General features: G+C 47.1%; 1 protein-coding gene across 2 annotated transcripts; it reads left to right on the top strand.

The window, feature by feature from the left end:
* The first annotated feature begins 46 nt into the window (after positions 1-46).
* On the top strand, positions 47-21,710 carry SCRN3 (secernin 3). 2 transcript variants are annotated; one of them, XM_040441863.1, is made up of 8 exons: positions 47-194; positions 4,618-4,787; positions 5,843-6,024; positions 6,108-6,307; positions 12,905-13,117; positions 13,849-14,011; positions 20,770-20,950; positions 21,436-21,710. In XM_040441863.1, exons 1-8 carry the CDS (start codon positions 104-106, stop codon positions 21,580-21,582), a joined length of 1,347 nt encoding a protein of 448 aa, XP_040297797.1. In that variant the 5' UTR covers positions 47-103; the 3' UTR covers positions 21,583-21,710. The 2 variants fall into 2 exon arrangements, with proteins under 2 accessions (XP_040297797.1, XP_040297798.1); XM_040441864.1 differs by lacking the exon at positions 47-194 and adding an exon at positions 202-355.
* Positions 21,711-23,484: the final 1,774 nt, after the last annotated feature.

Here is a 23,484-nt window from a genome sequence, read left to right as displayed (position 1 = left end):
TGAAACGTCACGGCTCTGTGATAGGTCGCTTTAATGGGAGGAGTCAGTCTCAGGGCTGTTGTTTTTTGTCTTTGCTAGCGCCTAATAAGCTAAAGGACCTTTGATGACGTCATGCCCATGTGAACAAGTCACATGTGTGGGAGGAGTCGATCCCTGGGCTTTACTTGATTATGTGAAGTGTCAGGACTTGCGAAGTAAGGTCTTTATTTAATCTGGAAGCAGGCTTTGTGGCTGCAGGCAGGGGGCGCCACTGTGCAGCGGTGGTCTGCAACCTGTGGCTCTCCAGCTGTTGTGAAACTACATGTCCCAGCATGCCATGAAACCTTCATAATGCAATGATATGCTGGACACACCGGTTGGTGCCACTGCACTATAAGAGCTGTGTGTGACTGTGTACATTAGAGTTGTGTTTGTAATGTATGCATGTAGCAGAGTTAGGTGTGTACCGTAGATGCAGCAGAGCAGTGTGTGTGTGTACCATGTATGCAGCAGAGCTGTGTGTGTACACCATGTATGCAGCAGAGCTGTATGTGTGTGTACCGTGGATGCAGTAGAGCTGTGTGTTTGTACCATGTATGCAGCAGAGCTGTATGTGTGTGTACCGTGGATGCAGTAGAGCAGTGTGTGTGTACCATGTATGCAGCAGAGCTGTGTGTGTGTGTACCATGTATGCAGCAGAGCTGTGTGTGTGTACCGTGGATGCAGCAGAGCTGTGTGTGTGTACCATGTATATAGCAGCGGTGTGTGTGTATACCATGTATGCAGCAGAGCTGTGTGTGTATACCATGTATGCAGCAGAGCTGTGTGTGTATACCATGTATGCAGCAGAGCTGTGTGTGTATACCATGTATGCAGCAGAGCTGTGTGTGTATACCATGTATGCAGCAGAGCTGTGTGTGTATACCATGTATGCAGCAGAGCTGTGTGTGTATACCATGTATGCAGCAGAGCTGTATATGCACACAGCAGTGCAGAAATGTTCTAGCTATTTCAAGTCATATCACCTGGCCACAGGATAACTGTTACATCAGTGGGGATATAACTTCTGGGGCCCCCACCAATCACAAGAATGGGGACCCCGTACCCTGCATGGCTCCTTAAAACGAATGGAGCAGCGGTAGGTCAAGAATGTGCACTGCCACTTCATTAATCTTCACTACATTCACATGGGACTGCTGGAGATAGCGGACTACAATGCTCAGCAGCTACACAGAGGTGAAGGGAGCAGCAGTTTGCACACTCAACCTGGTACTTCACTTGTTTTATGGGAGGCCCCGTGGGGAATGGGGGTCTCGTAATCGATGGGGGTCCTAGTGGTCTTATAGTTCTCCCCTATCCTGTGAATAGATGATACTAGAATACCGCTTTAGTAGTTCATTTAGTTCTGTAGCAGTAAGGCCTTGCAGAGACGCACCGCATTATAAATCAGTATAATGCCTGCGATCCTGTGCGCCCGTAATGGGAAATGACGCTCACCCACGAAGTGTGATTACTGCACAGGACACGCTCGTCTGAAACAGGCCTTAGGCCTCTTGCACACGACCGTATGGCTTTTTCAGTATTTTGCGGTCCTCAAAAAACGGATCCGCAAAAAATACGGATGACGTCTGTGTGCATTACGTTTTTTACGGAACAGCTGGCCTCTGATAGAACAGTACTATCCTTGTCCGTTATGCGGACAATAATAGAACATGTTTTATCTTTGAATGGAACGGAAATATGGAAACGGAAGGCATATGGAGTACCTTCCTTTTTTCTTTTGCGGATTCATTTAAATGAATGGTTCCGTATACGGAACGCAAAAAACGGAACGGAAAAAAAACGTTTGTGTGCAAGAGGCCTTAGGCTTATTGCACACGAACATGTGGCCGTATTGCGGACCCGCAATAACCAGGCACCGTTCCGTGTGCATTCCGCATCACGGATGCGGACCCATTCACTTTAATGGGTCCGCAAATGCGGGATGGTGCGGAACGGAAGCACGGAACAGAACCCTACGGAAGCACTACGGAGTGCTTTCGTTGGCTTTCGTCCCGTACTTCCGTTCCGCAAAAAGACAGAACATGTCCCATCTTTTTGCGAAACGGCCGGATGGCGGACCCATTAAAGTTAATGGGTCCGCGATCCGCTGCAGCTGCCCCACGATGGGTGTTCGTGCATTGCGGCCTGCAATTTGCGGGCCGCAGCACGGCCACGGGGCGCACACGTTCGTGTGCAAGAGGCCTTAAGTTGCTGCTTTTGGTTTATTTGGGGTTATCTTGAGTAAAACGTTAATAGACATCTTTTTTTTTTGTGCAGTAAAGTGTCCTAATAGGCCAGCAGGTGGCAGGAAAGAGCTCCTTTGCGGAATGGAGTGTTATAATAGACCAGCAGATGGCAGCAGTGAGCAAAGAAGAAAGTTCATGTATTAGAGAAAGTGAAAATGTAGTGTGTTACGTATATTTAAAGGGGTTGTTTGGGTTCGGAATCCATTTTCATTTCCCCTGAAATGGTAGATGAAAATTGAGTTAAAGGGGAACTAGGCCTTTGCTGAAATCACGAGGTTGCAGCAGCGCTTCTCACTGTTCTGCATCTTCAGGTTTGCTTTTCCAGCACGTGGAGGATGGATCCTGTATACTTTCTATAGATCTGTACACTGAATGCATAGAAAAGCCGTGCAGATCCGATAAAACCTGAAGGTGCAGAGCTCTCTGAGAAGCGCTGCTGCTCCTTCGTGGTTTCAGCAAAGGTTTAGGTCCCCTTTAAAAAAAAAAAAAAGGGGGTCCTCTGTTCAGGATCCTCATTTCTTGACTAATTTAGAGAAGGGTAACAGAGCATCTCTCAGTCAGGAGGAGTCTTGCATTACACAACCAACCCATTGATTTGAATGGGAACTGTACTGCTGCCAGGCTCTTCCACAGATGCCAGCAGAATGCCAGTAGGGAAGGGGGGGGGGGGGGGCACTGGTTGATCAGCTTGATGCCAAGGGACCCTTCTAATAAGAAGGGATTGTCTAAAGTGGAGTACTATATATAAAAAACAAGCAGTCTAATGTACAGTGTCTCATTTGAAGATTTATAATCTTGTTTTATTAGCACTATTGCATTTACAGAACATGCAGAATATGGACGGGAGCCTATATCATTAGCCTTTTGGGAGAAAAAAGCTGCAAAAGAAAAAACTGGTGCTGAAAAAGATTAAGCGTAGCTTGAAATGTGCCAGGATGTCTCTGCTGTGGATCTCGTGTCTTACCTGCTAATCTGCAGAACACATCTATGGCATTTTCCAAACCCTATTCACACGTATTGTAATGTACAGTAAGTTGCTGCAGATTTTCATTGCAGATTCTCACTGTAATCTGTAGCAAAACTGCAACATCTGTACTTTCCCTAAGACAGGGTGTTCGTGGTCTGGTGGCTTACAGCAAAATACAACGCTAGTATTAAAGGGGTTCGAATTTCCTGGCAAACCCCTTACCAGCTGTTCTAGAGTAGTTGGGTCCAAAGCACAGTACATGGAGCTGTGTACATCCGGCAACTACTGTGGGGCGTTGGACCTCCTCCAATCTGATATTCATGACTAAGGGGCCCTTGCCCACGACCGTATGCCCTCTGTGATATACGGTCCGTGAGCAGGCCATGTGTCCCGGAGCGGCATTGATCGTGCGCACGGGAGCGCACAGCATCCTAGATTACAATAATGCTGTGCACGCACGTCGGGCCGCCTGCGGGGCTACTGTCCTGCACTCATATGATTTTTATGAGTGCAGGACAATAGCCTTGCGGGCGGTCCATGTGATTCCCCGTTATGGCCACTGCTTGCTTCTCAGGCGCGCATTGGCATTATACTGACTTATAACGCTCTGTGTCTCTGCATGACCTTACTTCTACAGAATTATACTGACAGCTTTATGTCACTATGATTCTGTCAAAGTAAGGTCATGCAGAGACGCACAGCATTATAAGTCAGTATAATGCCATGCGTTTCTGAGAAACAAGCAGTGGCCATAACGGGGAATCGCGCTCACACACGGAGTGCGATTCCCGCACAGGACTTGCTCGTCTGAAACAGGCCTTAAGGATAGACCACTGATATAAAACCCCTTTAAGTTCCAAGTACATGATAGTTTTTGAACTTTATGTGACCAACATTGATCCACACAGCAGACAAGGTACTTCCAAAATGTCAACCCTTTTAGTTGCTCATCTCATTGCAAAGTGACTGTACTCTGCTGTATTGGTTACCACCTGTTAACGGTCAGGGAGAGGAACGTTAGCAAGGGCTTAAAGAGAGTATAAAAATGTCCCCCAATATGCTGGGCCCCCACATTGAATATACTTACCCTGCGCCACTTCTGGTCCCAGCTGCTGCTTCTCCCCTTGAAAAAATCCGATGTCAGGGGGGAGCAGCCAAAGGTAGGCGGGGGCGGGGATGAGCCCGCGATGCTAGGGAGGCTCCCCCACCGGATTCTTTCATCTGCGCACGGGGAGAAGCTGCAGCGGCGGTGCGGGAACCCGGGTAAGTATATTCAATGTGGGGCGCCCGGCGTATTGGAGGACATTTTTATACTCTCGGATAACCCCTTTAAACTACAGCAATATGGATCCACGTGCAGCTATGACTTTTTCATATCTTTAGACCATAGGGACAATATGGAGCCCTGCTCCTGTGACACCTTCGTTGCTCTTCCACCTGCAACAGTTGGCAACAGAATCATCTTTGGAAAAAATTCTGACAGGCCGAGTGATGAAGTCCAGGAGATTGTGTATTTCCCCGGACAGTCATATGAACCAGGAGAGAAACTACAGGTAGGAGCATACTTTGCTGGTAACATGATTTATGTGCAATAAAAATGCCTAAATGCTATAAAAAGTGATGCAGATACATAGAGAGGAACATTTTATAGCTGATGTGACCTTAGTGTTGGAATGGGCTGACAGTCTAAAGTGTATAGGAGCAGATGTTGGGGGTAGGACATGGACGAGACATGTTGTCTGGGCATGGACCTCCCCTCCACTCATTCATGTGGAATTATTACGTGAATGAAAGTCAATACGCAACAGAGTTAAAGGGGTCGGCCACTTCTTAACAGCACATAACGTGCCACTAAGGGTACTTTCACACTAGCGTTTTACTTTTCCGGCACTGAGTTCCGTCCTAGGGGCTCAATACCGGAAAAGAACTGATCAGTTTTATCCCAATGCATTCTGAATGGAGAGCAATCCGTTCAGGATGCATCAGCAGGTCTTCGGTTCAGTCACTGAAAGGCGTTTTGGACGGAGGAAATACCGAACCATGCTGCGGTATTATCTCCGTCCAAAATTCCGGATCAGTTGCTGGAATTAATTTACATTGGAATGTATTAGTGCCGGATCCGGCATTAAAAATACCGCAATGCCGGATCCGTCCTTCTGGTGTGCGCATGCGCAGACTGGTAAAAATGTGAAAAAAATATATAACGGATCGGTTTCTCCGAATGACATCCGGAGAGACAGATCCGTTCTTGCAATGCATTTGTAAGACTGATCCGGATCCGTCTACAAATGCTGTCCGTTTGCATGCAGATTGCCGGATTGCCCTGCCGCAAGTGTGAAAGTAGCCTAAGTCGAGTCGTTTCTCTCACTTCATCTCAGGTTAGAAGGCACCAGGCTGTCCATGTAAACCGTGCAGAGCCCCTTCCATCGCAGCCAAGATGGTGGCAGCGTCTTCTGTGCAGGCAGCGGAGCGGTTCAGATCTCGTCCAACGCCTGCACAGACACAGGGGGCAGCCAGGAGAGCGCTGACATAAGGGCCATTATACACTCAATATCTAATCTGCGCACCTTGCTTATTGACTTGTGTATCTTTTGACTTTTGTTCCAAGTGCACCTACATTGAAATTGAACAAGCAGAGAAGACCCACGCGGTGGTTTTAAGTCGCCCGTCCTGGTTATGGGGTGCTGAAATGGGAGCTAATGAATTTGGTGTGTGTATTGGAAATGAAGCCGTTTGGGGGAAAGAAGAAATTGATGATAAGGAGGCCCTTCTGGGCATGGATTTCGTCAGGTTGGAAAAATAAACGGTTTAGTTTTAATATCAGAATCGGTGGATGAAGTTTTTTTTTTGTGAAGAATCTGTGTTCTCTCTAGGCTAGGTTTGGAGAGGGCAGACACCGCTCATGGAGCATTGGACGTGATCATTGGCTTGTTAGAAAAATATGGTCAAGGTGGTAACTGCATGGAGAGTCCGATGTCCTTCACTTATCACAACAGCTTCCTGATAGCGGACAGGAAGGAGGCATGGATACTGGAAACGGCTGGCCAGTACTGGGCGGCGGAGAAAGTAGACGGTAATGTTATCCCTTACCTCTCACTCATTTTCTCTCTCTTAGAGGCCCTTTGCACGGGCCAAGAATCCCAAGGATAATCGCTAACGAGAGGAAGTAAATAGGTGTAAATGTACCGCCGATTACCGGATAAACTAGTGCTTCGATCATTTGTGCACACACAAAAATGATCATTTACTGGCGGCAGATTGTGCTGTGTAAACACCATCTGCTGCCGGCAAACGGGTCAGCATGAGGAAGCGTGATGGCATAGCGATCGCTCCTCCCTATACTGTGGAGGTGATCGCTGAATGTAATAGCAGTGGTCTCCTCTACTAACGAGCAGGCGATTGTCGGGAAGGAACGCTAAAGGGACCTTTACTTATCGAAAGGTGAAAGAGATAAAATTACATTAGGATAGTTTGACACTAGCACTAAAGAATTCCGCCAAGCTCTTCTGGTAGAGGAACACCCTGCTGGAGTCCATCATATCCAGCATAGCCACAAACAGCCGGAGCACTGCCAGGACACTTTGACTATAATGGGACCCAGAAGAGATCTGACACGAGTGCCAGGAATCAGTCAGACAAAAAACGGTCCCTGCATTAGTTTTTATCCAGCAATAATGCCGGAAACAGGCCAGGTCCCATTATAGTCACTGTGGTCTACCAGTGCTCGGGCCCTATACGGCTATGCCAGATACGATGACCTCCGGTAGGCTGTTCCTCTGCCAGAACAGACTAACGCATATGCAGAAGTAGCATAAGGGCTCTTTCACACTTGCGTTCTTGTCTTCCGGCATAGAGTTCCGTCGTCGGGGCTCTATGCCGGAAGAATCCTGATCAGGATTATCCTAATGCATTCTGAATGGAGAGAAATCCGTTCAGGATGCATCAGGATGTCTTCAGTTCCGGAACGGAACGTTTTTTGGCCGGAGAAAATACCGCAGCATGCTGCGCTTTTTGCTCCGGCCAAAAATCCGGAACACTTGCCGCAAGGCCGGATCCGGAATTAATGCCCATTGAAAGGCATTGATCCGGATCCGGCCTTAAGCTAAACGTCGTTTCGGCGCATTGCCGGAGCCGACATTTAGCTTTTTCAGAGTGGTTACCATGGCTGCCGGGACGCTAAAGTCCTGGCAGCCATGGTAAAGTGTAGTGGGGAGCGGGGGAGCAGCATACTTACCGTCCGTGTGGCTCCCCGGGCGCTCCAGAGTGACGTCAGGGCGCCCCAAGCGCATGGATCATGTGATCGCATGGATCACGTCATCCATGCGCATGGGGCGCTCTGACGTCACTCTGGAGCGCCCCGGGAGCCGCACGGACTGTAAGTATACCGCTCCCCCGCTCCCCGCTCCTACTATGGCAACCAGGACTTTAATAGCGTCCTGGGTGCCATAGTAACACTGAACGCATTTGGAAGACGGTTCCGTCTTCAAATGCTTTCAGTACACTTGCGTTTTTCCGGATCCGGCGTGTAATTCCGGCAAGTGGAGTACACGCCGGATCCGGACAACGCAAGTGTGAAAGAGGCCTAATCAAAACATCACCTATCCACAGGATAGGTGATAAGTGTGTGATCGCTGGGGCTCTGACCACTGGAACCCTCAATAATCATGAGTATGGGGATCCCAAGTCCCCCAGTTCAGCATGCAAGTTGATGCTCCATTCAGAGTCTTTTGGGCTGCTAAAGAGAAGCTGACTGCCACCTCTGTCAGTCCCATAGACTTGTAATGAAGCAGCTGCACACATTCTGAACTCGGGAACTTGGGCTCCCCATTCTCGTGATCAGTGGGGGTTCCAGTGGTCAGACCTCCTCAGCGATCACACACTTATTATGGATAGGTGATAGGTTCTCTTTAACCCAGAATGAAAACCTGTCACCATGATTTTGCGCACAGAGCTGGGGACATGGGCTGCTAGATGGCCACTAGCACATCTGCAGTACCCAGGTCCCACAGCTCTCCGCGCTTTTATTGTGTTAAAAAAACCGTTTTGAGTGATATGCAAATTACCTGATATGAGTCCTGTGTCCGGAGATGAGTCAAGCGTCAAGGAGCCCAGCACCGCCCCGCGTCCTCCGAATCTCCTCCTTGCCGGCTGACGTCACAGAGCTGGAGCGCCAAAATCTCGCTATGCGCGAGCTAGCGCATGCGCAGTGTCGGCATCATGTTCATTCCCTGTGCTGGCATCAGCACAGGGAACGAACTACGCATGCGCTAGCTCGCGCATCGCGAGATTTCGGCGCTCCAGCTCTGTAACGTCAGCCGGCAAGGAGGAGATTCGGAGGACGCGGGGCGGTGCTGGGCTCCTTTCCGCTTGACTCCTCTCCGGACACAGGACTCATATCAGGTCATTTGCATATCACTCAAAAGGTTTTTTTAACACAATAAAAGCGCGGAGAGCTGTGGGACCTGGGTACTGCAGATGAGCTAGCGGCCACGGCTCTGTGCGCAAAATCATGGTGACAGGTTCGCTTTAAGCATAGGAGAGAAGTGACTTCTCTGTCTTCATGCACAGGGGCCTTTTCCTTTTCCCTCCTATGTCCTTTAATTAGGGGAATGTATATGATCCCCCAAAACAGGTGGGTCTCTGTGTTTGTAATTGTTGTATGCCATTTCCAACACTGCACTTAAAAGAGGACCTGTCACCGCTCCTGACAGGCCTGTTTTATTAGCTTCATGCATTCCCCATGTAATTACAATTCTGGGGCATCTATTCCTATGGCTCTATGTTGTGCCGTTCCTTTATTATTTCTACCAGTAGTTATGAATGAAATGCTAGCAGTCTGCAGTAAGGGTACAGAGGGGAGGTAACCAGTTGGGGGGTGTACCTGCACAGATGCACTATCCAATCAGTGCTGCTATTTTCATAATGTGCAGGGACATTCCCCCCAACTGGTTACCATCCCTCTGTACCCTTAGGCCCCTTGCAGACGAGCGTGTGTCATGCTGCGAGTCCGCAGCGCAGCTCCCGGCCTGAGCTTTCAGCACTGCTGGGGTCACATAGCATTATATTGATTTATGATGCCATGTAAGGCTACTTTCACACTTGCGGCAGTGTGATCCGGCAGGCAGTTCCGTTGTCGGAACTGCCCGCCGGATCCGCCGATCTGGATGTGACTGAAAGCATTTGTGAGACGCATCCGGATGCGGATCCGTCTCACAAATGCATTGCAAGAACGGATCCGTCTTGTATCTTTTTTTCACATTTTTATCGGTCTGCGCATGCAGGTTTTTTGAATGCCGGATCCGGCACTAATACATTCCTATGGGGAAAAATGCCAGATCCGGCATTCCGGCAAGTCTTAATTTTTTTTTTCGCCGGAGATAAAACCGTAGCATGCTACGATTTGATCTTTTGCCTGATCAGTCAAAATGACTGAACTGAAGACATCCTGATGCATCCTGAACGGATTACTCTCCATTCAGAATGCATGGGAATATGCCTGATCAGTTCTCTTCCAGTATAGAGCCCCTAGGATGGAACTCTATGCCGGAAAAGAAAAACACTAGTGTGAAAGTACCCTAACCCTTACAGTTCTGGAATGTATTGGATAAGGCCTCATGCACACAACAGTTGTTTTTTGCGTCCACAAATTGTGCGTCTGCTAAAAAAAAAAGGATGCGGCATCCGTTTTTTTTGGAGGATACTTTTTTTTCACAGATCCCTTGTAATAAATGCCTATCCTTGTCCGCAAATGTGCAAAAAGTAGGACATGCACTATTTTTTTTGCTGAAGGGAAACACGGACAACGGACGCGGAACACAAACGGATGAACTATCAGCATTTTTTGGCTGACCCATTGAAATGAATGGGTCCCCATCCTATCCGCAAAAAAAAACAGAACGGAGGCCGAGAAAAACAACTGTCGTGTGCATGAGGCCTAACACTGACAGTGTCATCTAATACATTCCAGAACTGTGAGGGTTACAGAGCATCATAAATCAATATAATGCTATGTGACCCCGGCAGTGCTGAAAGTTCAGGCCGGGAGCTGCGCTGCGGACTCTCAGCGCGACACACGCTGGTCTGCAAGGGGCCTTACTGCAGACTGCTAGAAATTAATTTATAACTTCTAGTAGAAGTAATACAGGAATAGCACAACATGGAGCCATAGGAATAGATGCTCCAGACTTATTATTACATGGGGAATGCATGGAGCTATTAAACAGGCCTGTCAGGAGCGGTGACAGGTCCTCTTTAATTTGGGTCTCACAGCAAGTGTAGAATCCGGTCACTGGCATGACCAAGAGGACTTTGGCCTAAAGCGAATATGTCACAACGACCCTGGACTATTATTACTTGCTGTACTACATGAGCAATGTTGCAGATAAGGACTTCAGATGGCTATTTTGTATTTTCCTAATACCTTCCACCAATTACCGTGCTGTCGTTTTTAGTGCTGACATTGGGGGAACAGAGGGCAGAAGGAAAATAAAAAAATAATGGTCTGGAATCCTTATTCGCAGTACTACTCATGTATTACTGCAGATAATAGTCCAAAATTGTGGTGACAGATTCCCTTTAACCCCTTAATGACCGTGCCATTTTGCACCTTCGTGACCAGGCTTATTTTTGAAAATCTGACGTATCACTTTATGTGGTAATAACTTTGGAACACTTTTACTTATACAAGCCATTCTGAGAATGTTTTCTCGTGACACATTGTACTTTATGATAGTCATAAATTTGAGTCAATATATTTCACCTTTTTTTAATGAAAAAAATCCCAAATTTATCCAAAATTTTTAAAATTTAAATTTTTCTGCTTTTAAAACAGAAAGTGATACCTCATAAAATATTTATTACTTAACATTCCCCATATGTCTACTTTATGTTGGCATCATTTTGGAAATGTCAGTTTTAGGGATGAGCGAATCGACTTCGGATAAAACATCCAAAGTCGATTCGCCTAATACTTTGAATACTGTACGGAGCGAGCGCTCCGTACAGTATTAGAATGTATTGGCTCCGATGAGCCGAAGTTATTACTTAGCGAAGTCTCACGAGACTTCACATAATAACTTCATAAATCAATTTCTACTGTAAAAAAACATTTCTCGGGTTCGGTTCCAAGTGTTTTTTTTCTGCCGATGGTCTTGTGCAGGGGCTTGTTTTTTGGGTACATATGATTTTTGGATCATTTAATATTACTATTTTTTGGGCAAGGTGACCAAAAAATTGTTAATTTTGGCACAGTTTTTATTTATTTATTTTTACAGTGTTCATCTGAGGGGTTAGGTCATGTGATATTTTTATAAAGCAGGTCGTTACGGATCTGGCAATACCTAATATGTCTACTTTTTCTTATTTATTTAAAGTTTTACACAATAGTAGCATTTTTGAAACAAAAAAAATGTTAGTGTCTCCATAGTCTGAGAGCCATAGCTTTTTTATTTTTTGCCCGATTGTCTTAGGTAGGGTCTCATTTTTAGCGGAATGAGGTGACTGTTTGGTACTATTTTGGGCGGCATATGCCCTTTTGATCGCTTGGTGTTGCACTTTTTGTGATGGCAGGTGACAAAAAGTCTTTTGGCACATTTTTTTTTTTTTTTTACGATGTTCACCTGAGGGCTTAGGTCATGTGATATTTTTATAGAGCTGGTTGTTACGGACGGGGCGATACCAAACATGTTTAGGGTATTTTACTTATTTCATTTTTACCCAATTATAAATGTGCGTATATATTATTTATTTTTTTTACACTTTTTTGACTCAGACCCACTTGGTTCTTGAAGATCCAGTGGGTCTGATGGCTCTACAATACACTGCAGTACACTGTATAGTGTACTGCAGTGTATTTTCATTCACAGTAAGCCTGATCAGGCTCCTGCCTCATTACAAAGGCGTCCAATTGCCATGGTAACCGATCTCCTCAATACTCACTGAGGCGATCGGGGCTGCACTGCTGAACGCTGCAATTGGTCAGTCAAATCTGACTGACCAATCGCAGCGATTCAAAGGCAGGGACCACGCTGATTTGTCCCTGCTGTCCGTGACACCCGCTTGCATGCCAGTGTCACCGCAAGTGTACTTGCGATGACACTTTGATCTCATGACGTACTGTGTATGTCAACATGTGGTAACAGTACGTCATTGGAATAGAATATCGATGGCCTATCCTCAGGATAGCTCATCAATATCTGATCAGTGGGGCTATTACTCCTGACACCCCTGCTGATCAGCTGTATGAACATACCATGGTGCTCCTGTGAGCGCTGCAGCCTCTTCCTAGGCCAGATTCATCAGTCGCGTGGCCTAGGCGCAGCTCAGTCCCATTCCAGTGACTGGGCTGCAATACCAATCGCAGCAGCTATGTAATGAACAGTGGTGAGCTGTGAGGAGGCCACATCACTCACCAGAGCCCCTTCAAATAGATGATTGGCAGCAGTGCCGATAGTCGCACCCCCACCAATCTGATATTGTTCACCTATCCTGAGCATAGACCATCAGTATTGTACTCCTGGAAAACCCCTTTAATTATTGAATCAATAGATGCCCCCATTTAAAAGTCTATCCTTATGACAAATGTGTTTTAATTAAACTTTATTTACTTCCCCAAAATGCCTCTGCCTGAATGCAGAATCTTCTTTTTTTTTTTTTTTTTTTTTTTTAACAGGAGGTATAAAGAATATATCCAACAACTTGTCCATCACCAGCAAAATTGATCGCGAGCACCCTGCTATGAGGGAATATGCTAGAACTAAAGGCTGGTGGGGCGGAAGAAAAGAATTTAATTTTGCAGCTGTGTATTCCTATTTCAACCCATCCAGATCTTCATCTTCTGGGGATAGATTTTGTGAAGGATACAAACTGCTCAGGAAATACAAAGGCGAGTTCCACGATAGTGTTTTCTGATAATACATTTTCCTACAAGTCCGTATTTGTGGTAGGTGACATACAACCACATAAACTGGAGTATAATTCATCACATTTGGATGTTTCCCTCTTACCCACTGTAACGGCTCATGCACACGAACGTTGTTTGGTTCCGCATCCGAGACGCGTTTCTCTGTTGTGTGGGGCTGTAAAAAATAAAGCATGTCCTATTCTTATCTGTCTTGCGGACAAGGATAGGCATTTCTAATTTGGGCGGCCCGTTCCTTTATGCAAATTGTCATCCATGTTTTGCAGACCGCAAAACATGGAGCGGTCCTGTGCATGAGCCCTAAAGGGGATAGTAAGGGTATGATCGCATATGATGTACTCACTCTTAGGCCCCTTGCAGACGAACAAGTACTCCGCGCGGGTGCAATGCGTGATGGGAACGCATTGCGCCCGCACTGAATCCGGACCCATTCATTTCAATGGGTCTGTGTAGATGAGCTGTGATTTTCACACATCACTTGTGCGTTGCGTGAAAATCGCAGCATGTTCTATATTCTGTGATTTTCACATCCGCAAGCAAGTACAGATGCGATGCGTTTTCCACTGATGGTTGCTAAGAGATGTTGTATTATTTATAATTGGAGTATGTTGGAGTATTTATCGTTACATCCAGGAGACTAGACATAAAGTTCATAGGGAACCTGCTGTCTTACAAGTAATGTGTGTGTCTTTTAGGAAACATGACAGCTGAAACCATGATGGAAATTCTATCAGACAAGCCAAGCGGTATTAACATGGAGGGTGGATTTATGACAACTGGGAGCATGGTTTCAATTCTGCCACAAGATCCAAGCCAGCCATGCTGTCACTTTTTCACCGGAACCCCAGACCCGGCCAGGTAGGTCATCAGTATGTAGAAGCACCAAACTAAGTGGCTGCTCGTTCAGTGTGGGTGAAGCGCTACATTTACATGCAGGGATCACCTCCACAGTATGAGGATGAGGGATCGCTATTACGATTGCTCATACAGCTGCATTGTTTCTGCAGAGTCCAGAGGCACCACGATCTGCTGCCCACAAAAGGAGATTTTTTTTTATAACTTACCAGTAAAATCTCTTTCTCGCTCTTAATTGGGGGACACAGGAACCGTGGGTATAGCTATGTCCTCTAGGAGGCGTTGACACTAGTAAAAGCTGTTAGCTCCTCCCCTGGCATCTATACCCCCTCCAGCCTGGAGAGAGAGCTTCAGTTTGTGAGAAGCAGTAGGAGAAGCAAGCCAACCAAAGAGAAAACACGTGGAAAACCAACCATGTCAAAGGACCCAACGGGGTCCAAACCAGCAACAGCTACAACTGTGGCCGGACAACAATACTGGGTGGGTGCCGTGTCCCCCAATGAAGAGCGAGAAAGAGATTTTACTGGTAAGTTATACAAAAATCTCCTTTTCTCGCCCATATTCATTGGGGGACACAGGAACCGTGGGATGTTCAAGAGCAGTCCACGGGGAGGGAAAAACCACAGACCCATGGAAGCAGGCGTCCCTGCTGGTAGCTAAGAAACCGCCACCTGCAAGACCTTGCGGGCTAAGCAGCGGCCGCCGATGCATAAGAATGCACCTGGAAAAACTTTGTGAATGTGGAGGACCGGTAGCCGCGTTACACAACTGCGCAGTTGAGACGCAATGCCTCAGAGCCCAAGAAGCGTCCACCGCTCAGTAGCGAGGACCCTCCGGAGCGAAATGGGGGTCCGTTCGCTGAGAGGGACTGGAGGCTGCTAACAAGGAGTAGAACTCTGACAACGTCCAATAATGTAACTCCCTTCCGTAGGGTGCGAAGGAAAGGGACAGGGAAGGAAGGACAATTACTTCATTGATATGGAAGTCAGAGACCACCTTCGGGAGAAGAAGGAATGGGCCGGAGAACTGCCGTATCCCTGTGCAGAACCAGGAAGGGGATCTTGCAAGAGAGCACCCCCAACTAAGACACCCGCCTGATGGATGTGATAGCCACAAGGAAAAACTACCTTCCAGGACAGGAACCGGAGTAAGAACTCCCTCAAGGGCTCAAGTGGAGAAGACTGGAAGGCTGAGAGAACCACATACAGATCCCCAGGCTGTAAGGACGGTACAGAGGAACCGTATGAGCCGCTCCCTGAAGGAAGGTTCCCATGGCCACCAGGGAACCCAGAGTACGCTGGAAGCTGCCCCAGGACAGAAGCGCCAACACCTGACCCATCAAGGAACTAAGGGCTAAACCAAGGTCCAACCCTGAATATAGAAGGATAGGACCGTGGGGAGAGAAAAAACAGGGAGAGGGGATGTCCCTGTGTTCACAGAAGCCCAGGAAGGACCTCCAGGTCCCACAATAGACCCTGGGCGGTGCAGGCTTCCTGGCCTGAATCATAGTGCGGAAGACATCCGCTGAAAACCCTCTCCACGTCAGAATGGAGGTTCCAATAGCCACGCCGACATCGAAATGCTGATGTAAGACTGGACCCCGTGAAAGAAGGTCGTCTCTGAGTGGCAGTGACGTCTCCAGGAAGGAGAACGAGGTCAGCATACCACGCGCTACGGGGTCAACTCGGAGCGACTAGGATTTGTCGGAATGTCCTCCATCTGGATCCTCCGTAGAACCCTGGGAAGGAGGAGAAAAAACACGTGAGGAGGGAGAACTCCCACCAAGGAGAATCAGGGCGTCCCGTCGCACGCTTCCGGAACTCTGGCTCTGGAGAGAAAGGTGGGAAGCTTTCGTTTAGATACCGTTAGCACACCCGGACCAATGGAAGAGTCCCTGTAGAAGGAGGAATGTGGAGGGCGCCACAGCCCACCAGTCTGGACCGGATCGAGCCTGGAAAGGAAGTCCACCAAACTAATACCCTGTACAAATGCAGATGAGGGAAGGTAGCAACGTAGGAACTACCAAGGCATGCGGGATGGCTATGAACCCTGAGCCAGAGGGGGGAAAAGACAGTAGAAGAATAGGCTAGGTTTGAGCCCATTCCCAGTCTGAGACCGGCACTATACCGAAGTAGCCAAGGACTAAGTGGCTGTGCAAAAACACTGCCTGAGGAGTAAGCCAAGCAAGGGGAGTCACACTGTATTGCTAGCCCCATACCCCAGCAAAGGAGGGGATCCCCATAGAGGCCACTGAATTCAGTGTTAAAAGAGTCCACCGCCTGACGAAAGAGCTGTGCAGTAAGACCCAAGCATGTAGTGGTAAGCAACACCGCTCCCACAGTAGTAGCCAGCGCTTGCCCAGTCAGCACAAAACTGAGGGGGGAGGCCTGAGACTATACGTAGAAGCCACGTACCATACTGCCCCAGTGAAGTAGAGCTAACCTCAAAACTCTACATGGAAAGGCGCTGAACAGGCGCAACTGCCAAGCTAGCTCCAGGGTAGGACCCCAACCTGAGGGGGATGTCCCACTGGAGTGACCACAAACTCGAGAATTAACTAAAGCTGCACCTGTGGAGTAGAACAAGCTGTAGGAGCTAAACCTGAGTGCCAGCATAACCACTTTCCCAGAGAAGGGGGAGTGGAGGATAGAGAATACAGAGTCAGTGAAACACTCGACTCGCTGGAACGTACTCACCATATATGTGCAATGGAGTACGCACTACGTATTGATGCGGACAATATCATGACCGACTGGAACAACGTAGGCCCATGGAGATAGGGGTACTCTAGGACACAAGTGATGCTAGGAACCCCCTGAGAAGACAGAAGATGTTATAACCATGCACGAAACCAGCACCAAAGGAAGGAACAGCCACCGTGTCCACTGGTGGCACCCATATAGCACTAGGGTAAGAGGGCCGGGCACCTGCGAGTACTGACTGTTACGCCCCCAGGAAATAAGCGAAGGCACCTAGAGCAGTGGTGCCGCAGAATTGCAGCATCCGAAGATGTTTAGTTATTCCCCGCTAGTGGAGCACTAGCGGAAGGGGGAAATGCGACAGAAAGCACGGTGATGTGCAACACCCCGTCTATGGAAGGATAGTGCAACAGTCGGAACCTTATGTAATGGTAGTGCAATAAGCTACCTAAGGAAGGTGGATGCATACGGCAAGTACTAGGGAGAATACTTCACCTATGAAGGGGGGGGGGCGAATCCCCACGGCGAAAACTAGTGCACATGGAGAGTCCTGTACCCCGTGGGAGTGCAATTGTTGCACCTAAGTAAGGGGGTAATGCATACAGCACACAATGTACCAGTGATAATGTCATCGCGCCATGAATAGATATGCATAGCAGGTCCTGAAACTCATGTCATTGTACTGAGTCCACCTATGGCAGGGGATAATGTATAAGGCAGGTATTTATCCCGAAGTAGTGCAATTACTCCACCTAAGGAAGGGTTAATGCATACCAAGTACTACAGGCCACCTTAGACGCAATCTTAAGAGATTGCGTCGGACTCATGTCAGGGTCTGAATCAGTGATTCTCTCTCCCCTTCCCCCCCCCCCTGCCTCCGGACGGAACCTTCCTGGGTCTGAGCGTGACCCAGGGAGGAAGGGTGGGGTTGCGAGGAAGAAGATGCACTGTGTTCCGCTCACGCATAGGTGTACTCCTCAGAATCTCGCCCCTGGCAGGAGTGGACTGCGCAGGCGGGGACTTATCAACCAAACTACCCAGGGGGTGGGATGGGAACTTGAAGAGGTCCGTCTACCAGATTGCGCAGGCGGTGCAGTATCAATCAAGCGACTTTGGATGTGGAAGCATAGGTGGAGAATTATCCCCCAAACGACCCGGGAGGGTGGATTGGGAATGTCAGAGGGCCTTAACTGAATGGCGCCGGCTAAGAATCATCAACCAAACGACCCCAGAGGGTGGACTGGGAGTTCCAGTGGACCCCTACTCTATTGCGCAGGTGGGAAATTATCAACCAAACGACCCAGGAGGGTGGATGGGAATGTCAGACATCCCTTATTGAATGCGCTGGTGGAGAATTATCAACCTAATGGACGCACATCCCCTCAGTTTAAAAAAAAATAAAAACAACAAGATGACAGCCTCAAGCACAAGAGGCAGGAAAGGGTTCAAGTCCTCCACGAGGAATATTGCACTGGGAGTGCCACGCCCCCTTAGAACTCTATCCCTCCCCAGATATGCCGGCCAGGAAGGGTTAAGGTCATCTTCATGACCAGGGGCGGAGCTAGCAGGTCTCTGGAGGAGGGGGACGAAGTGCGGCCCAGCAAGCCACAAGGCGGCAATCCAAAGCCCCTGCACAAACCGATTATCTCATCGGCCGGACCGCAGAGGGACCAAGTACCTCGAAATGAGCCCGTCCGACACCGGCGCATCCGGGCAAAAAAACATGGCGGCCGGAACAACAAGTCGATTCTGGTGCCGTTTAACCCCTTCCGAAGCAGCGAGCTCGGCGTCCGCTTCGGATCTCTGGTCATGCAGTAAGTGCCGTCCAGCCCAATAGTTAGCGATCTCTGCTAGCAATCGTCCCCTCTGCACTGAGTGCACAACAAGATCTGGCCGTGCGCTCGGCCGCCATATACTGACATTAACCCCCTATGTGCCGCCCTGCTAGGGTAAGAGTGCCGGGCTTCCTGGCTGAATAAAACCTGCCAGAGGGGGAAGAAGGGAATGGCTACAGGGTGCTGGGCTAAGCCCTGTGCCTTGTTAACCTCTGCATTACTGGCACCATGTAGAGAGGGAGGGGGCGACCCAGGAGGGACATACTCGCCTAAGTCCCGTGTACTCACCTCTCTTCATCCTCTTTATGTCCCTGTCGCCATTTTCACCCTTCCACTGGTCCAGCAGGGTCACCCCTTCAGCCACTGGCACCATAGTGGCAGGAAGCTGGAATTAAGGGACTTCGAAGGGTGACCCCTTGGCTGGCGGGATGCAGGGGGCGAGGCTGCCCTGGTCCACCTTGTCTTCTGTGGGGGAGGCAGCAGTGCGGATGACTGGCACTGGCGCAACTCGACCCCGGGAGAACAGGGAGGCAAGGCGTCCACTGTTTTCCTATCTGAAAAAGAAGGAAAAAAATAAACTAAAATAAAAAATCTTCAGGAGATCCCTGCAGCGCAGGGAGGTCTTGCCTCCCATTGACACTAGAAAAAACTGAAGCTCTCTCTCCAGGCTGGAGGGGGTATAGCTGCCGGGGGAGGAGCTAACAGCTTTTACTAGTGTCAACGCCTCCTAGAGGACATAGCTGTACCCACGGTCTCTGTGTCCCCCAATGAATATGGGCGAGAAATTATAATTTAGGGGCCTACACTAACAACAGTTTCACCCGATGAACAAGGAGCTTTCCTAGGAACGTTCGTCTCCGATAATCTGCCCGACAATCGGGCTGTGTAAATCCGCCAGAAGACTTAATTTACATTTGCATATGTTGGATAAAACCAGGAGTCGGTCCAAAATATAGAAGAGTTACAAATCATTCCAATTTACTTTTTCACTGTGTTGGTTAGACTCCTGGTTTTGGATACGTGAAAGTGAACTTTTATAAAACTATTGCAAATGCAATCTCATTGCCTTTTATAATGCTGTACAAGTATGCATATAAAAAACATGAAAATACAAGTCCAAATATGAAAGTAACACAGTCTCAAACATGACTGCAGCAAGATACAAGCCAGTAGAAGGAAGGGGAGATGGTGGGAGATGCATGCAATCTCATTTCCAATAGGGTGCTGTCTTGGTTGCTTTCCTCTAATGGCTTCTGAACCTTATGAAAGCCACAATCATCCAAATTATAGCAAATAAAGGCTTGAAATATCTCGCTTTGCCTGTAATGAGTCTATCTCATATGTTAGTTTCACCTTTTTAAGTTGCATTACTGAAATAAATGAACTTTGCACGATATTCTAATTTTTCGAGTTTCACCTGTATTTACTATAATTTGAAGGGGTTGTCTCATTTATCATGTAGAGAAAGTTATTATAAGTCACTTACTAATGTATTGTTATTATCCATATTGCTTTCTTTGCTGGCTGGATTCATTTTTCCATCACTTTATGTACTGCTCGTTTCCATGGTTACAGACCACCCTGCAATCCATCAGTGGTGGTCGTGCTTGCACAATATAGGAAAAAGCACTAGCCTACGTGCGCTCCCACGGTCCCGGCCACCAGAGAGGCTGACGCTTTCTCCTAAGCACGACCACCACTGATGGATTGCAGGGTGGTCTGTAACCGTGGAAACGAGCAGTGTGTAATGTGATGGAAAAATGAATTCAGCCAACAAAGGAGGCAATATGGACAATCACAATACATTAATAAGTGCCTGGTATTCACTTTCTCTACATGATAAATTCTACTTACTAAAGTGAGACAACCCCTTTAACTGGCCTAGAGTTCAGATCTTTGCTAGTTTTTAGCTGGACTAGATGGAAATTTCTGTCATCGACAGACCTAACACTGAAACTAGCTCTTGCAAGGCAGGTCTTGGTCTATCTGTCCCCATGTTTCCAGCAACTGCCTGCAAGCGGTGATCTTAACGCTCTCAGGATTTAACACACAAGGTACAGTGTATTAGAAAGTTGCCTAGCTGATCATTTTAAAATGAATACACGCGACAAAAGACTGGAAACAATCATTTAACAATTACAACATTCCCGGTGCCGCTGCTTTTACAGTAAAAAGATAACCGCAGCTAAACTCTTACTTACAATATTACTATTTTTTTCCCCCCTAGATCAGTTTTCAAGCCGTTCATCTTTGTGACTGAGATTGAACCGTTTGTAAGAACCGCTTCACCCTCATTTGGCGCTGATGATCCCGTCAGACTGAAGCCAAGATTCCAAACGAAGCCTGACAGGAGACATGAACTACATAAGAAACACGAAGACGCCATCATGTCCAAGAAGACATCACAGGTACAAAGTAATATGTTTATAGCGGTTGTGATAAGTATGAAAGTTACCCCCTATCTACAGGTTAACTAATTGGTCGGTGTGGGTCCCATGTTCCTGTCCTGATGGAGCGCCAGGCCGAGCGTGTACCCTGCCGCTCCATTCTTCTGCCAGAGATAACCCTTTATAGCTCAGCCACAATGTCTAAGAGGTGCAGGTCTCAGATCTGTAACCCACATTTATCTCCAGAATCCATCAGGTATGTTTGTAATGTTAAGCTTCTTTCACACCAACGTTGGGCATTGCCCAATGTTACAGCAATGCCCGCCAGCCCCCACTGACTATAATGCGGTGCAGCGGAGATTCGGCTGGACAAAAACCGCTGCATGCATTATAGTCAATGGAGCCAGCGGGCATTGCGATAACATTCGGCAGCGCCGGATCCAGAGAGCTCTGTTGTTTTCTGCTGTAACTCATAGCCTTAGTTGTGTTTTTTTTTTTTTTTACAGAAAGATTTGCTGAAGAAGATGAAGAATTTAGAAAAGAAGAAACTTGAGGAGGTAGAAAGTTTTTTAAAAGATGGCACTATTGACAGTTCAGGGCTGACCATGCTGTTTGCCAACTGCGTTGATGAGGAGATGACCCTTTATGAGTAAAAGGTTAAATATAATGGCGCTTGCACCAATTTCCACCTTCCAGTTTTCGAGTGGCTATCAATATTCTTTCAGCAATGCCCGTGCTTTGTAATCCAATTTCATCAGACATTAAAGGCTATTATTGCAAAGTTCATATCGTATTATTTCCAGCTCACTCCTTAATGAACACCCCGCATGCACGGAACACAACAGGTAAGACCTCAGGATACAAAAAGAAGAAAAGTTCCAGCGCTCGCTTTAAAGATGTGTCATTCTTTGTCTTTATTTACTGTATCAGCATAACAAGTAAGGACAGATTCATCCACCTCATGGCAATCATTGACACGTTTCGAACATACTGTTCTTAGTCATAAAGGCTATGATTGTAGTAATATATTCAAACCTTCTAGAAAAAGCTAAAGAACTGCTGTGAATAAAAGAAGTCTAATTTATATTCTGCCCAGTGAGCTGCTCCATAAATATACAGTTGTGTTCAAAATAATAGCAGTCAGACATCACTAACGTGATCAATCACTGTTTTTGGTATAAATTATATTTCTACATGGCAAATAATTTAGCAGGTGTAGTAGAGTAATAGAAACCCAACAGTCATGACATGCATGCTGCTGATTCTGTGTAATTGAATCGCTAATTGAAAGGGGCATGTTCAAAATAATAGCAGTGTGGAGTTCGATGAATGAGGTCATTCATTCTTTGAAAAACAGGTGGCAATTATTGCCCTTATGTAAGGAAGGAAGGCAGCAAATGTTGTACATGCGGGTTACAGTGGATTTCTCTCTGAAATTCTGAGTAAAATGGGTAGTTCCAGACATTGTTCAGAAGAACAGCGTACCTTGATTAAAAAGTTGATTGGAGAGGGAAAAACATATAAAGAAGTGCAAAAAATGATCGGCTGCTCAGCTAAAATGATCGCAAATGCTTTAAAATGGCAACCAAAACCTGAAAAGACGTTGAAGAAAGCGAAAAACTACAATTCAAATGGATAGAAGAATAGCCAAAATGGTAAGGACTCAGCCGACAATCAGCTTCAGGAAGATCAAAGAAGGTCTAAAAGTTACCTGTGAGTACTGTTACAATTAGAAGACGCCTATGTGAAGCCAAGCTATCTGCAAGAAGCCCCCGCAAAGTCCCAATGTTGAAAAAGCCGGAATTAGTACTTACCGGTAAGTCATTTTCCATGAGATCACCACGACGGCCATACAAGGAGATTGACCCCCTGACCTCTGTAGGGGCAGGAAGCAGAGAAAGGTTTAAATGTTCCCCTCCCACCACCAAACACCAGTGCTTCCAAAATATCAGAGTAAAGGGTGGTGGCTACACACGTGAAAAAAATAAATAAACAGGAGAAGATATTTCATCATATCAACCCCCGGGTAACAATAGGGAGGGAAATACGGGCCGTCGTGGTGATCTCATGGAAAATGAATTACCGGTAAGTACTAATTCCGGCTTTCCATATCATCACCACGACGGCCATACAAGGAGGTATATCAAATATGAATCTATGGGTGGGACACAGACTGAAGAACCTCTTGTCCGAAGGCCATGTCAGTCTTTTTAAAAAGATCCAACCTATAATGTTTGGCAAAAGTATGGATACTGGACCAAGTGGCTGCCCTACAGATCTCCTCTAGGGAGACACCCGCTCTTTCTGCCTGAGAAGAAGACATTGCCCTGGTAGAGTGGGCTTTGATATCGCCAGGGCAAGAAAGATTCTGTAGGGAATAACAGGAGGTGATGGTAGCTTTGATCCATCTAGCAATGGAGGACTTGGAAACTTTCTGACCCTTGTTTCTTCCTCCAAACTGGACAAAGAGGCAATCTGACTTCCTAAAGTCCTTAGTGGTCTCTAAATAATCCAGTACTGCCCGTCTGACATCAAGTAAATGAAGGGTAGATTCC

The sequence above is a fragment of the Bufo bufo genome, chromosome 7 (assembly GCF_905171765.1).
Source record: "Bufo bufo chromosome 7, aBufBuf1.1, whole genome shotgun sequence".
In the NCBI taxonomy this organism is placed as follows: Eukaryota; Metazoa; Chordata; class Amphibia; order Anura; family Bufonidae; genus Bufo; species Bufo bufo.
Note: the sequence above shows the minus strand (reverse complement) of the source record. Positions and strands in the feature narration are given on the sequence as shown.

Bases quoted from the DNA above. Each gene is read 5' to 3' on its own strand.
- SCRN3 (XM_040441863.1), top strand. From the start codon at position 104: ATGACGTCATGCCCATGTGAACAAGTCACATGTGTGGGAGGAGTCGAT. The intron at 13,118-13,848 runs GCGAGTTCCACG...TGTGTCTTTTAG, and splicing joins ACTGCTCAGGAAATACAAAG to GAAACATGACAGCTGAAACC. The intron at 20,951-21,435 runs GTACAAAGTAAT...TTTTTTTTACAG, and splicing joins TGTCCAAGAAGACATCACAG to AAAGATTTGCTGAAGAAGAT.